Below are 13717 nucleotides of genomic sequence, written 5' to 3'. Positions count from 1 at the left end.
CATTTCTGTATGCTAATAATGAACTAACAGAGAGCTCAAAAAGATAATACCATTTACAATTGCATCAAAAAGAATAAAATATCTAGCAGTAAATCTTACCAAGGAGGTGAAAGACCTATACAATGAAAACTACAAGACATTATTGAGAGAAATCGATGATGACATGAAGAAATGGAAAGACATTCCACTCACATGGATTGGAAGAATAAGCATAGTTAAAATGTCTATATTACCTCAAGCAATCTACAGATTCAATGCAATCCCAATCAGAATCCCAATGACATTCTTCACGGAAATAGAAAAAAGAATATTAAAATTCATATGGGGCAACAAAAGACCCCAAATAGCTAAAGCAATCCTAAGAAAAAAGAACAAAGCAGGAGGTATCACAATCCCTAACTTCAAAACATAGTACAAAGGAATAGTAATCAAAATAGCATGGTACTGGTACAAAAGCAGACACACAGATCAATGAAACAGAATTGAAAGCCCAGAAATAAAACCACACATATACAGACAGCTAATTTTCGACAAAGGAGCTAAGAACATACAATGGAGAAAGGAAAGTCTCTTCAATAAATGGTGTTGGGAAAAGTGGACAGCCACATGGAAAAGAATGAAAGTGGACCATGTGCTATCGCCATTCACAAAAATTAGCTCAAAATGGATCAAAGACCTGAAGGTGAGACCTGAAACTATAAAACTCATAGAAGAAAATATAGGCAACACACTATTTGACATTGGTCATAAAGGAATCTTTTAGGATGTCATGCCTACCCAGACTAGGGAAACTAAAGAAAAAATAAACAAGTGGGACTTGATCAGATTGAAGAGCTTCTACAAGACAAACGAAACCAGAATCAAGATGAACAGACAACCCACCAGCTGGGAGAAAATATTTGCAAAACATACATCTGACAAGGAGTTGATCTCCATAATATATAAAGAACTCACACAACTGAACAACAAAAGAACAAACAACCCGACCAAAAAATGGGCAAAGGAAATGAACAGACACTTCTCCAAAGAAGATATACAGATGGCCAATAGGCACATGAAAAGATGTTCGACATCATAATCGTCAGGCAAATGCAAATCAAAACACCACTAAGATATCACCTCACACCCGTTAGAATCGCTATAATCACCAAGAAGACAAAAAACAACAAATGTTGGAGAGGATATGGAGAAACAGGAACCCTCATACACAGCTGGTGGGAATGCAAGCTGGTGCAGCCTCTGTGAAAAACGGTATGGAGATTCCTCAAAGAATTAAAAATAGAGATGCCCTATGATCCAGCTATCCCACTACTGGGAATCTATCCAGGGAACCTGAAATCAACAATCCAAAGAGGCTTATGTACCCTATGTTCATTGCAGCATTATTCACCATAGCCAAGAAGTGGAAGCAACCTAAGTGTCCCTTGACTGACGATTGGATCAAGAAAATGTGGTGTGTATATATATATATATACACACACACAATGGAATACTACTCAGCCATAAAAAAAGACAAAATCATCCCATTTGCAACAACACGGATGGGCCTGGAGGGTATTATGTTAGGTGAAGTAAGCCAGAAAGAGAAAGACAAACACTGTATGATCTCACACATATATGGAATATAAACCAACACATGGACAGAGAAAACTGTATTGTGGTTACCAGGGGCAATGGGGGTGGGGGTGAGCACAAGGGGTGAAGGGAGACATATATATGGTGATGGACAAACAAAAATGTACAACACAAAATTTCACAATGTTAAAAACTATCAAAATGTCAATAAAAGCCATAAACAAGAGTTAAATAGAAAATAACTAGGTGTGACAATATTTGCTATATATATCAGAAACAGTTAATGTTTATCTTCGAGTTTTTAAAAAACACCAATTAAATGAAAGCCAGCTAATAGATAAGTGAACAACGGTAATAAAAAGGCAAGTCATAAAAGAAATGCAGATGACTGGTAAGGAGAAATTACTCTCCCTCAGAAGTAGTTTTAAAATGTGATTTAGAACTCTGTTCAATTGTGTATGATTGGGTTTATTATTTATATTTTTGAATTTATATTTCCATCCCCCCTACCAGTCTGAGCCAGGATTAGTACAGGTCTGTCATCTTGATTTTTTTTTGAATGTCCTCTATTATTCCCAACGTCAGTCACATAGTTGGATGGATGAAATAATTTTTGACGGTACTTATACCTTATTTTAATTCACTAGTGCTGGTAATAGATGAGGAATGTAGGTTGAGACTGCTTTTAAGTTCTTAGCTTCTATAATCATGGTGCATTATATGTTCACAGTAAATAAGGTTTTTGAGTTAAGAGATTTGAGTGTCTTTTGACATAACTGTTTTACTGTTCATGATTTTCAACATACTTTAAAACAAATATGCTAGTAATTTTGAAGAATCCTTTCAGATTGCAATATAAATGTAGTTTTTTAGCTACTGTAAGAGGCTATGGGAGCTATCCAGCTGTTAAGAATGCAGGCCGGGGTAAGGAGGTATACAAGTTACAAAGTATAATAAAATTATTTATTGTCTCTGATCTTCTATTAGAATTTAAATTTCCAAAAGGATAGAGACTTTGGATGCTGACGCTAGAGTATTGTCTAGCACATAAGGTACTCAGTTATTGTGAATCAATGAAAGACCCACGTTCAGTTTTGTGCCCCCCCATTTGTTTTGCTTTACGTCACGCATGGTTTCACACTTCATAACCATCATAAATAGCAAAATATTCCATTGTGTGCATGTAAATTACATAATCATTCCCCTAATATTAGATATTTAAGTTGCTTATTTTTGCCGTTATACATAATGCTATAGTGAATGTTTCTGCTTATCATATTTTTTCAATGCTCCTGATTATTTTGTTAGGATAAATTTTTAAAAATAGCCTTACTAGATGAGTAGACATGAATGTATATTTTGGATCCTGATATAAATTTCCAGTACCCTTTATTTATTAGCTAAATACATAATTAATGTCAGTTATTTCCGTTGGTGTATGAACTACCTGTGTTTTCATAGCCAGGAAGTCCTGTGTCCTCATAAAGGTACTTTCGAGATATTTGATTCGTTTGAAGATTTACATTGGAAGTCTGAATCCTCATAAATAATACATTCATAGAAGTGGAAAAAGGCAGTGTATTTTGAGTCAAAGCAAATTGACAGTGAGATTAATGTATTCTTTTATCACATAATACAGGGGAAATAGTAGGGAGATAATAAGTAGTATTAATTCCTGAAAGTATTTCAACATGCCCGTTAAGTAAAAAACAAGGAAATATCTTGGTAAATATTGAAGATAGGCCTATTATCTTCCTGCCTCCTTCCCCTGCCTTTTATTGGGGAGGGGAGAGGGAGGCTCTGTTTTTTAATTCATTCATTATAGAATTCGTAGGCATTTTATATCTGTATATATCTTTTTAACTTTTATTTTTCGCGAGAGAAATGATCAACGTGGTGCCAGTTTGTTTGTATCCTGGAATGTTGAGATTCATAAGGGCTATTAAGTGCCACCATGTTTATATTTGTGCACCCCTTTAAAACTGCACGTTTTTTCCCAAATGTCAGTGAAGCTTTGTCCTCTGGCTGTGACGGTTAGGAGCAGCCGGTGTCCTTGTGCCTCAACCTCTCCCTGCCTGAAAGCGTGTTGTTGAAGCTTTCCTTCTTTCCCCGGAGCTGGCTGTTAGTGCCCCATGCTCTTGACTCAGAGGTCCCAGACCTTGTAGGTAGATATGTTCTTGTGAATTGCCTCCTGAGGCCTGTGATATTCGTCTGTTGCCTGCCTTCGTTGGCATTCTGGTTTGGGAAATGGATATCCTGGATTCCTCTTCAAGTTCTAGATCGCTAATGATTTCCTGTAAATTTTAGCCAACTCTTTGTTTTCTAATAAAATTACTATCTCTACTTGCAATATATCGATTAGATTCCTTTTCTGACTTCTCCAAGCTTGTCCGTACCTTACTGCCATTCCTAGCATAGTGTTACTTTTCTAATTCTACACAAGTCTAATAGTTGAAGAGTAGTCATGACCTTGGGATTCTAAAAGATAATAAACAGTTCCTACTCAAAGGGCATGGTTACTATAGAACATTTTTACATCACCAAATAGGACACCAAAAGGCTAAAAATACAAAGAGAAATTGACCAACTCTCAATCTTTGTGGGACATCTTAATACTTCTACCTTGCTATATAAAGGATACCAAAAATCATTAAGGATAAAATAGACCTAAACAGCACAGTAAACAAGCTTGATCTTATGGCCATATGTACAACACCATACCCACAATGGAGAGTACTTTTTCTTTTCAAATATTCATGGAAAAGTTACACACACATGTAAATACATACATATACTGGAATATAAAGCTAGTTTCAATTATTTCAAAACATTAGTACCGTGCAAGTTATATTCTTTAATCTGATGCAATAAGTATAGAATTTAAGAAAAAGGAAAACTTCATTCATTTAAAAATTCTAAAAACACATCTGCAAACAGCTGAATAATAAAAATATTACATTGTAAATTTATGGAATGCTGTGCTTAAAGTGGTTAAGGGAAATTTATAGCCTTAAATGCTTACCCAGAACAAAAGAAAGGCTTAAACTTAATGAGCCATGCATTCAACTTCAAATTTTTGAACAGCAGAATTAACACGGATAAATTAGAGTGAAATAACAAAGAGCAGACTAATGCAATAGAAAACCAACTGAGATAGAGTGGATCATCAAAGTCAAACAATGGGAGTTTGAAAAGAATAATAAAAGAGAGAGAAACCTCTGTTTAGCTTAAAATGAAGAAAAAAAAGAAAATATTATGAATGAAAACGGAGACTTAATAAATGCTGTAGATTCAAAAGATAAAGGGATTTCACAACTTTGTGGAAATACTTTTGAAAAACTTAGATGAAATATATTCCTTAAAATATAGTGGTTATCAAAATTTGTTCAAAGAGAAAACCTGAGTAGTTTTATAACTATAACCAGTGAGGAAATAGAATCAGTAGCAAATATCTTCCTGTAAAGATAGGCTGGGCTCAAGAACAGATAATTCCCACATTTTACAGACTCTTCCAGAGAATAAAGACGTAGCACTTCTCAACTCATTTAGTAGGGCTAGCATAACAAAAACAGACAAGGAAAGTACAAGAAGGTAAATCTACAGGCCAGTCTCAATCATGAACCTTGATATAAGATGCTGAACAAAGTATTAGCATACTAAGTCGAGTATTGTTTTTGTTTTTTTTTAAAGGAGGAAATTAGGTTTAGGTCTGAAAATGGATCAATATAATCTATTATAATTACTGATCATCACAATAGATACTAGAAAATGCTTAAAATAGAGCATCCATTTCTGGATGATAGATAGGATCTGTCTAGGATCTGTCTGGTATCTATGATATATATCATATCTATGATATTTCTTTGACTCTCCATATAACATATATACGATATAACTATGATAGAGAAAATCCAGAAATGGATTATATATATAATATATAGAGGAGGATATATATAATCTATGACATATCTATGATACGCTAGATGCCACATCTAAGATATATTATACATGTATATATGTGCACATATATCTATATTCTGATTTATTTATGTGTGTGTATGTAATGAACTAGGAAAAGAGAATTTCCTTGACCCATTAAAGACAAACTACTAGAAATCTAGAGCAATGATCACACTCAGAGGTAAAAATGCTGAAAATATTCCCTTTAAGAAAAATTCAGGGGAATTATTAATGTAAAATCCAGAGTCCTAGCTATTTTGATGGTAGTGTGAGGTGGGGACGAGAGGAAGATGTGACTAGTGCACGGTGTGAAGAGGTTGTCTTCTAATGTCCTGGTACATTCTCCATCTTAACCAGAGTGATGGGAATGTTGATTTTCTCCTTACACTCTAAAATGCATTTTTAGACACTTTATATAGGATATTCACAATAAAATGTTTTTAATGAGTAAATAAGAGATGTGCTATAGCGAATAAAGGTTGAAGAATAGTTGCTGAAGATGCTTATTTGTGAGGGATCCGAGGTAGAAGGCAGTTTTCTAGAAGTTCATGGAATCAAGAGTGAGCACAGTTCATTACATATGCATTGTTCTTTGTCTTATTCTGTCTAACAAAGTAGAATTGCCAACACAATTCCCTTCATGTAAAATAAAAGAAGGATGAGGGTAAAAGACAAAACTCACCAAGTGCCTCAGTGAAGGTTAATGGTGTCAGGCAATATTTTTCTCTTTGGAGAACTGCATATTGGAGTAGATTGGGAATTTCAAATGATCGTAGAAAACAATATAAATACTTTCAAAGGATATTGACATTAGAGGAGAAAAATGTCATTGACTTAATACGCACAGAATTTTTATGAAGAGAATTTAGTTTAAAAGATCAGCAAATTCTGTGGAAAACTATTAGACTGTGTGTACGTGACTACCACACATCTTTGATTTCAGTTATAAGAAAATGTCTCCAAGGGTTGTTTTCCAAATCTAACCACATGATAAAGAATAAATAAAGAAGCATGTGTCATGGGAATCTGCTCTAGAGTCGTCATCCAGATCAACTGCATTAAGGTGTAAGGTCCCACACACTAAACTGAGAATTTTTTCTCTACTCCCTTATTTTGGTTCTGCATTTATTTTTATTCCTATTTTAGCTCCACTTTATCTCAGACTATCTTAATTCTATGAAATGGCAAAAAGATTCTTTGCTAACCTTTTTCTAGAAGTCTAACATAGGAGTTAAGCTGCTTTTCCGCACTAGTTGAATCTCGCTCTTCCCTCTGGCATGTGAATTTAATTTCGAAGAACAAACTGCAGCTGGCTGCTAGTTTCTTTAGTCGTTGAAATGGACTCTGCTTTACTGTACACATATTACGATGTTATAACTGCTGTGATAGGAGAAGACATCACAATTATTGAATTATTATACTTGCCTCAGTTTTCTGCATTTCCCAAGCTTTCCTTTTTTTTTTTTTTTTTTTTCTGTGAGGAAGATCAGCCCTGAGCTAACATCCCTGCTAATCCTCCTCTTTTTGCTGAGGAAGACTGGCTCTGAGCTAACATCTATTGCCAATCCTCCTCCTCCTTTTTTTTCCCCAAAGCCCCGGTAGATAGTTGTATGTCATAGCTGCACATCCTTCTAGTTGCTGTATGTGGGATGCAGCCTCAGCATGGCCGGGGAAGTGGTGCGTCGGTGCGCGCCCGGGATCCGAACCCGGGCCGCCCGTAGCGGAGCACGTGCACTTAACTGCTAAGCCACGGGGCCGGCCCCAAGCTTTCTGAATACGGTTTATAAAACAAAGCTCAGACAGTGTCATGAAAATGGTAAATTATTTTTTTAAAACAATATAAGAAAATTGGTATTTTTATTTGGTGATTTATCTTTAACAGAAATCTTGATTTCCTTAAGTCTCACTTTTCTTCCTCTTATGTATATTTTTCTCAATGGCGTTTTCTTCATGCTCTGCTGAATCTCATCCCTGTGATCTCTGAGTTAGGAGAAACGTTATAAGATTTTTTAATATCAGATGTGTGCCAGTTAAGTTTGTAAATACACTAGAATGAATTGGTGTGTGGTAAAGATAAGATGCTGTTAATTAAAAGATAAGCCAAGAAAACATGTTATTTTGTTATGATGATTTGAAAAGCCAGATGTCGACAGATTTATTTCATTCCTAGGAGAGTGTGCTGGGAAATTAACTGCAAGACACTTATATTTTTATGATGCATATTTCTTTCTTTTTGACAGGGGCTTTAAAAATTGTTTAAAGTAATAGACTTGAGCTAATTACCTCCACCTTTTAGAATATGAATAAAATATCTTTTAAAGACTTTCCAAGAAGACATAGGGTAAAGTCTTCACATGCAAAAATAGTTTCCTGAGAAACTACCTCTTATGTAGTTGGCAAACCCTTAACAATTTTCCCTAGCATCCATAAAAATAGCTTGGTAATTTGTATTTGAAGTAATAAAGTAAGTTTTCAATAGCTACATCTATAATGCTTTACCTTAACCTGAATGCTTATTGCACACTATGTTTTGTACTCTAGTGTGCTAATTTTTGGAACAGCTGAATAATTATTACAAGCTGTAAAGTTTATTGTTATTTTCCTTCTTGACTGTGCCATCTGTCAGAAACAAAAGCTAAGATAAAAATCTCATTGAGCCAGAAAAGATTCTGTACTGTTTAATGTGCCTTCTAAGGAGACACATCTATCTGGAAAAAAAAAAATTAATGATGCATTTTAAAGAAAATCTTTGTTACTTCATTGCAGATGGGGAACTCAAGGAGATTTCACCACTACCCATCCTCGGCCTGTGGTCAAAGTAAAACTCTTCACGGAAAGCACTGGGGTCCTGGCCCTTGAAGATAAAGAACTGGGAAGGGTGAGTTATGGTCAGTCCTGTGTGTCTAAGGTCGCACAATCTTAACTTCTTTTGATTCAGAATTAAGATGGACCGGTATGCAGTGTGTGAATTTTCTGATCATGAATTACCTAAAATAATTTATTTGTAATTTCCCATGAGCCTAGCTTACAGCTCTAATTTATTAAACATAATTGTCAATAATATAGAAAGTATTGTGGTAGGCTTTGGGTGTGTAAGGGTTTCATATAAGATCGTAGTCACTGACTCAATCATTCTTCTCGTGTACTCCACTGGCCAGTGAATGTGAATGATACAGACCAATTTGTTCTTCTTGGTGAAAGGTAATTCTCGTTTAAACATTTCTGTCCATGGGTTAAAAGCATCATCTTTATGTGTGAAGTCATCTGTTCTTTATGTTAATTTTGGTTAGACTAATTACAGAATATCTCTTTATGTTTATCTCTCTTAGCTCTCCCATTTTCCCTGTGAGAAGGTCTTTCTCACACATCTTTTAACATTGAGTTGGTTTTTTTTTCTTATATTCACTTCCTCATACCTAGAAAATATGTATCCTCTAATTCTAGTATCTCTCCACTATACTCAGCTTCCTCTGGTAGTATAAGCGTTAACATTAGGGCAGATTTGTGATCTTAACACGTGCCTGTGTGAAAGATTTTCTGTAGTCTTGTTTGTGAAATAAATGTGTTCCAATGAGTAGGCTATCAAGTTATCTTCTGTAGTGTGCATCTATCTTACCCAGAATGAACACTTCATTCATAGGTATTTTCCAGAGAATAAAGCCTTTAGAAATCTGACTTGAAAATTTCTGGTGACAATGGACAGCTTGTGTGATGCTCAAGTTGAAGGATACTAGGATCATTGTATATATTGGAATTTTTTCCTCCAAAGTTGCGGTTTCTATTCATTTCAAATCCTCCTCCTCTTGTATCTCCTTTATACTGTTTGAGTTTTACCATTTTTAGGGATTTTGTGGATGTTTACCAACACTCCAGAAATTGTGAGTCTGCACTCACATTCCAGACTGCCTCTTCTGTTTCTTTGTTACGTGTATTTGTTAATACCTAAGAGAGCTAAGCCATATTGTTCATTCATTCACATGCTTACATATTTGTGCATTTACTCACTCAACAAAGGTGTATAGGTAGCATAATCTAACAGAAGAGCCCTGGGGACTACATATGGTTTGATGGGTTTATGAATCAGAGTTTTTCATTTGAACTATTATGATATTAGTTTTACCTTATTTCCTTGTTATAACTATTTTTTCACTGTCTGATTTTAAGTCCAATACTATAATGTATTTCTTTTTTTTTATGTAATGTAATTCTTGATATATTTTTAATCATTTCTCAGCTGACCAAATACATATTTAAGTAATATTTAAATTGGTACATAAGCGGTATATTTTCCAATCCGCTGTATGTCTGAGAAAGGCCTTATGTTCCCTTGCTCCTTTCATACAAGAAAGACAACTTTTCTATCTATACACAAGTTTCTCAACCTCACAACTATTGATATTGCGAGCAGGATGATTTATTGTTTGGAGCTCTCTTGTGCATTTGATGATATTTAGCAGCATCCCTGGCCTCCACTCAACAGATGCCAGTAGTTCCCCAACCCTTAAGTCAAGATGATCAAAAATATCTCCAGATATTGCCAGATATCCCCTAGGAGGTGTGCAAAATAATGACCTCAGTAGGTTTTGTAATGATAAATATCATTTGTGTGTTAATGACTTCCAATTTTTTAATTATTTTTCTTCCTTGGAGCTAAAGATTTGTACAACTTGCATACTTGGTATTATTTCTAATTGTATATTAACATATCTCAAACTAAATATTTTTGAAATAGAACTTATGATTAGCACCCCATAAAGTCTTCCATAGAGGCAGTTGTCAAGCCAATGACCTCAACATTCCCTTTATTTCTCCTTCCTTCACCCTAATACCTAATCTGTTTGCAAGTTCTGTCAGCTTTTCCCTGAATTTATCCTGAATACATTCACATTAACATCTCGTCTACCCTAATTCAAGACACCATCTTTCCTCACTAGTAATAGTATGCTTACTACTCTCCCGTTTATCATCTTATCCCCTCTGATCCAGCTTTCACACCTCAGCCACTATTCTCTATTGAAAATTCAAAGCAAATCACATCATTCTGTCCTTAAAATCTTCCAATGTCTTCTCATTTATTTGGAATAAAAATCAGACCCCTCATTGTAGTGTGGCATGCCCAGGAGGGGGTCTCAAGGTGGGACCCTGGACCAGCAGCGTCAGCAGTGCCTGGAAAACTGTTAGAAATGCAAAGTCTCTGGCCCTGCTCTAGATCTGCTGGATCAGAAACTCTGGGGGTGGGGTGCTGCAATCTGTTTTCACAAGGCCTCCTGGTATTTTGACACACACCAACATTGAAGAACCCTGCTCTACATGAACTGATGCTCCTTTCTCCAAACTCATCTCCTGTTACAGCCACCTTGCTTCACCCTTCATTCACACTTGGCTTTCTTTCTGTTCCTCAAACATATCAGTCATTCCTGCTGTAAACTTGAGGTCTTTAGATGTGCTGTAGTCTGAGCACATGTGCGTGCACACACAATTAGAAGAAATTGGTGATCATCTCTGGATGATAGAGCTATCAGTAATGTTTCCTTTGTGTTTATCTACTTTTGTACTTAGAAACAGCAACAACTTTTTTTTTTAATTTGAAGGAAAAGGCCTTACATGATCTGAAATCTATAGTCTAAAACTTTATGAATATAATCTGGGAATCTTAGTTTTTAAAGTGAAGTTTTTAAATTAAAATTTTGTGTAACATTTGAATTTGAAAGACAAGCAACACAGCCCTTAAAATTTGTACCACGAGGAGATATCACTGTTCATCTATTAAAATGGGTAAAATACAAGAAACTGATAAATGCTGACAAGGATACAAAACAACAGAAACTAAATGTTTGCTGGTGGAAATGCAAAATTGTACAGCCACTTGGAAATACAACTTGCCAGTTTCTTATAAGTTAAACATAGACTTACCATATGACCCAGCACTTACCTAAATACCTAGGGTAAAAACCCTAGGTATTTACCCAAGGGTTTATAAAGTTTATGTCTACACAAAAACCTGTATGTGAATATCTATAGCAGCTTTATTCATATTTGCTAAAAACCAGAAGCAGTAAGATGTCCTTCAACAGAGGAACCAATAAACTAACTATGGTACATCCATACAGTGGAATACTATTCAGCATTAAAACTATTAATTCATGCAACAACATAAATAAAATTTAAATGCAAGTGAAAGAAGTTAGACCGAAAAGACTACATATTGTATGATTTGTTCTTGAAAAGGAAAAACTATAGAAATAGAGAACAGATGAATATTTGCCAGAGATTGACGAAGAAGGAAGTAGTTGGCTAAAAAGGGAACTTTTAAGGTGAAGGAACCGTTTTGTATGGTACTGGGTGTTGGATATATGAATGTATGTATTTGCCAGAACCCATAGAACTGTACATCAGGAAGAATGTACTTTAATGCATGTAAACTAACACATACACACAGACACACACACAGACACGTCAATCAGGGATGTCAAAGGGATCCCAGCATGGAATGCAGACTGTTACAAATGAACTTAATCGTATTACAGAGGTTATGACATAGCTGCACTGAAAGGGGACCGTGAGAAAAGCAGCACACCCAAGCAACCCAGGAGAAAAACAGTAACCTGCAAACACTACCTTAACCAAGTGATGAAGATTAACACTACAGTGATGCCATGTAGCTATCACGTACTCCTAATTCGGTATTATGAGAAGGGCACATTTCACATCCATGATATTCTTCTGGAAAACCCCAAGATAAACTCAATCTAATTATGAGAAAAACATCAGACCAAACAGACTAAGGGACATTGTACAGGATAATTGGCCAGTATTTTTCAAAATTGTCAAGGCTGTGAAAAACAAGACTGAAAATTATCACACACGGATCAGAGGAGACTAAGCAGGCATGACAACTAAATGCAATGTGGTGTCCTGGATTGAATCTTGGAACAGAAAGATGACATGAATGAAAAAACTGATGGAATCCAAATAGAGTCTGGAGTTTAGTTAGCAGTAATGTAACAATGCAAGTGTCATGGTAGTGTATGCTGTTAATTATGGGGAAAACTGTAAGAGGTATACAGGAACTTTCAGTACTATCTTTACAACTTTTCCGTAAAACTTAAGTTATTCCAGCATGTAAAGCTTAGATGTGAAAAAAATTTATAATAAAGAAGGCGTTTAAATATTTTTTTCAAAATACTTCAGCATATATTCCCTAAGAAACGAACATTTTCTTACATCACTTCAATCCCATCATCACGCCTAGGAAATTTAGTATTGATTCAGTTATGTGTGATACACAGTCAATATTCAGAGTTCCCTAATTATCCCAACATGTCTATAAAAGCTGGCTTCCTCCCTCCTGCGTCCAGAATACAGCCCAGGATCGTGTATTGCATTTGATTGTCATGACTCTTTAGTCTTCTTTATTTTACAGTGCCTGCCTCTGCCTTTTTTTTTTCTTTTTTTTTTTTTTGGCTTTCATCATAATGACATTTTTGAAGAGTTTGAACTAATTTCGTAGAATGGTTTTCATTCTGGGTTTATCTTACTGTTTCTTCATGATTGAATTCAGGTAAACAATTTTGGGAAGAACCCTATCTAGAGGATGTTTTGTGCTTCCTGTCGCTTCATATCAGGAGTCATGTAGTGGCAGATTTTCCTGATACTGGTGATGTTCATTTAGTATGATCTCATCAGTCTTTGTTTTCTGGCACTTGAGATATTAACAGACTCGGCTGCACTCTCTCTGTCCCAGGCCTATATCAGCACTGGTTCCTTTTGGTGATAATGGAATTTAGGAACCAACATTCTATGTATCATCGCTTCCAGTTAAGAAAGAAATTTTTTTTAAAAATCATGAGTTTACTGGTTCCCCACAGCATCAATATATTTACTCATTTTCTGTCTTTAATACAGACAAAATCATTTCAGAAATATGATACCAGTGCCACAGCCAAAAACAAACTTGAAAAGTAAAGGTTGGTATTTCTTTGCAGTTCTTTTTGTCCTTAGAATATTATCCCAGTAAGGGTGTATGACTAATTACTGTGTTCAAAAGGAACTCAGTGCAATAGAAGACAAAACTTCTTATTTATATTCTAAATAGTGAAAATCTCCGCAGAAGCTGCAGGTTCGGTCATTATGGAGATTTTTGTCAACAATTCTATCAGATACTAGTTTTCACCCAGGCAAC

General features: G+C 35.4%; 1 protein-coding gene across 6 annotated transcripts in view; it reads left to right on the top strand.

The window, feature by feature from the left end:
- The window catches only part of CADPS2 (calcium dependent secretion activator 2), a 496283-nt gene that overhangs the window by 245577 nt on the left and 236989 nt on the right, over positions 1-13717 (top strand). For all 6 annotated transcript variants that reach the window (XM_087430207.1, XM_087430199.1, XM_004418749.3 and 3 more), the window contains one exon: positions 8302-8413. In XM_087430207.1, the coding sequence (XP_087286333.1) occupies positions 8302-8413 (112 nt within the window). The remainder of the gene's footprint in view (positions 1-8301; positions 8414-13717) is intronic.

Source organism: Ceratotherium simum, chromosome 1, assembly GCF_057802395.1.
Source record: "Ceratotherium simum simum isolate JZ-2026a chromosome 1, ASM5780239v1, whole genome shotgun sequence".
NCBI lineage: Eukaryota > Metazoa > Chordata > Mammalia > Perissodactyla > Rhinocerotidae > Ceratotherium > Ceratotherium simum.
This window is presented reverse-complemented; position numbering and strand designations above follow the sequence as displayed.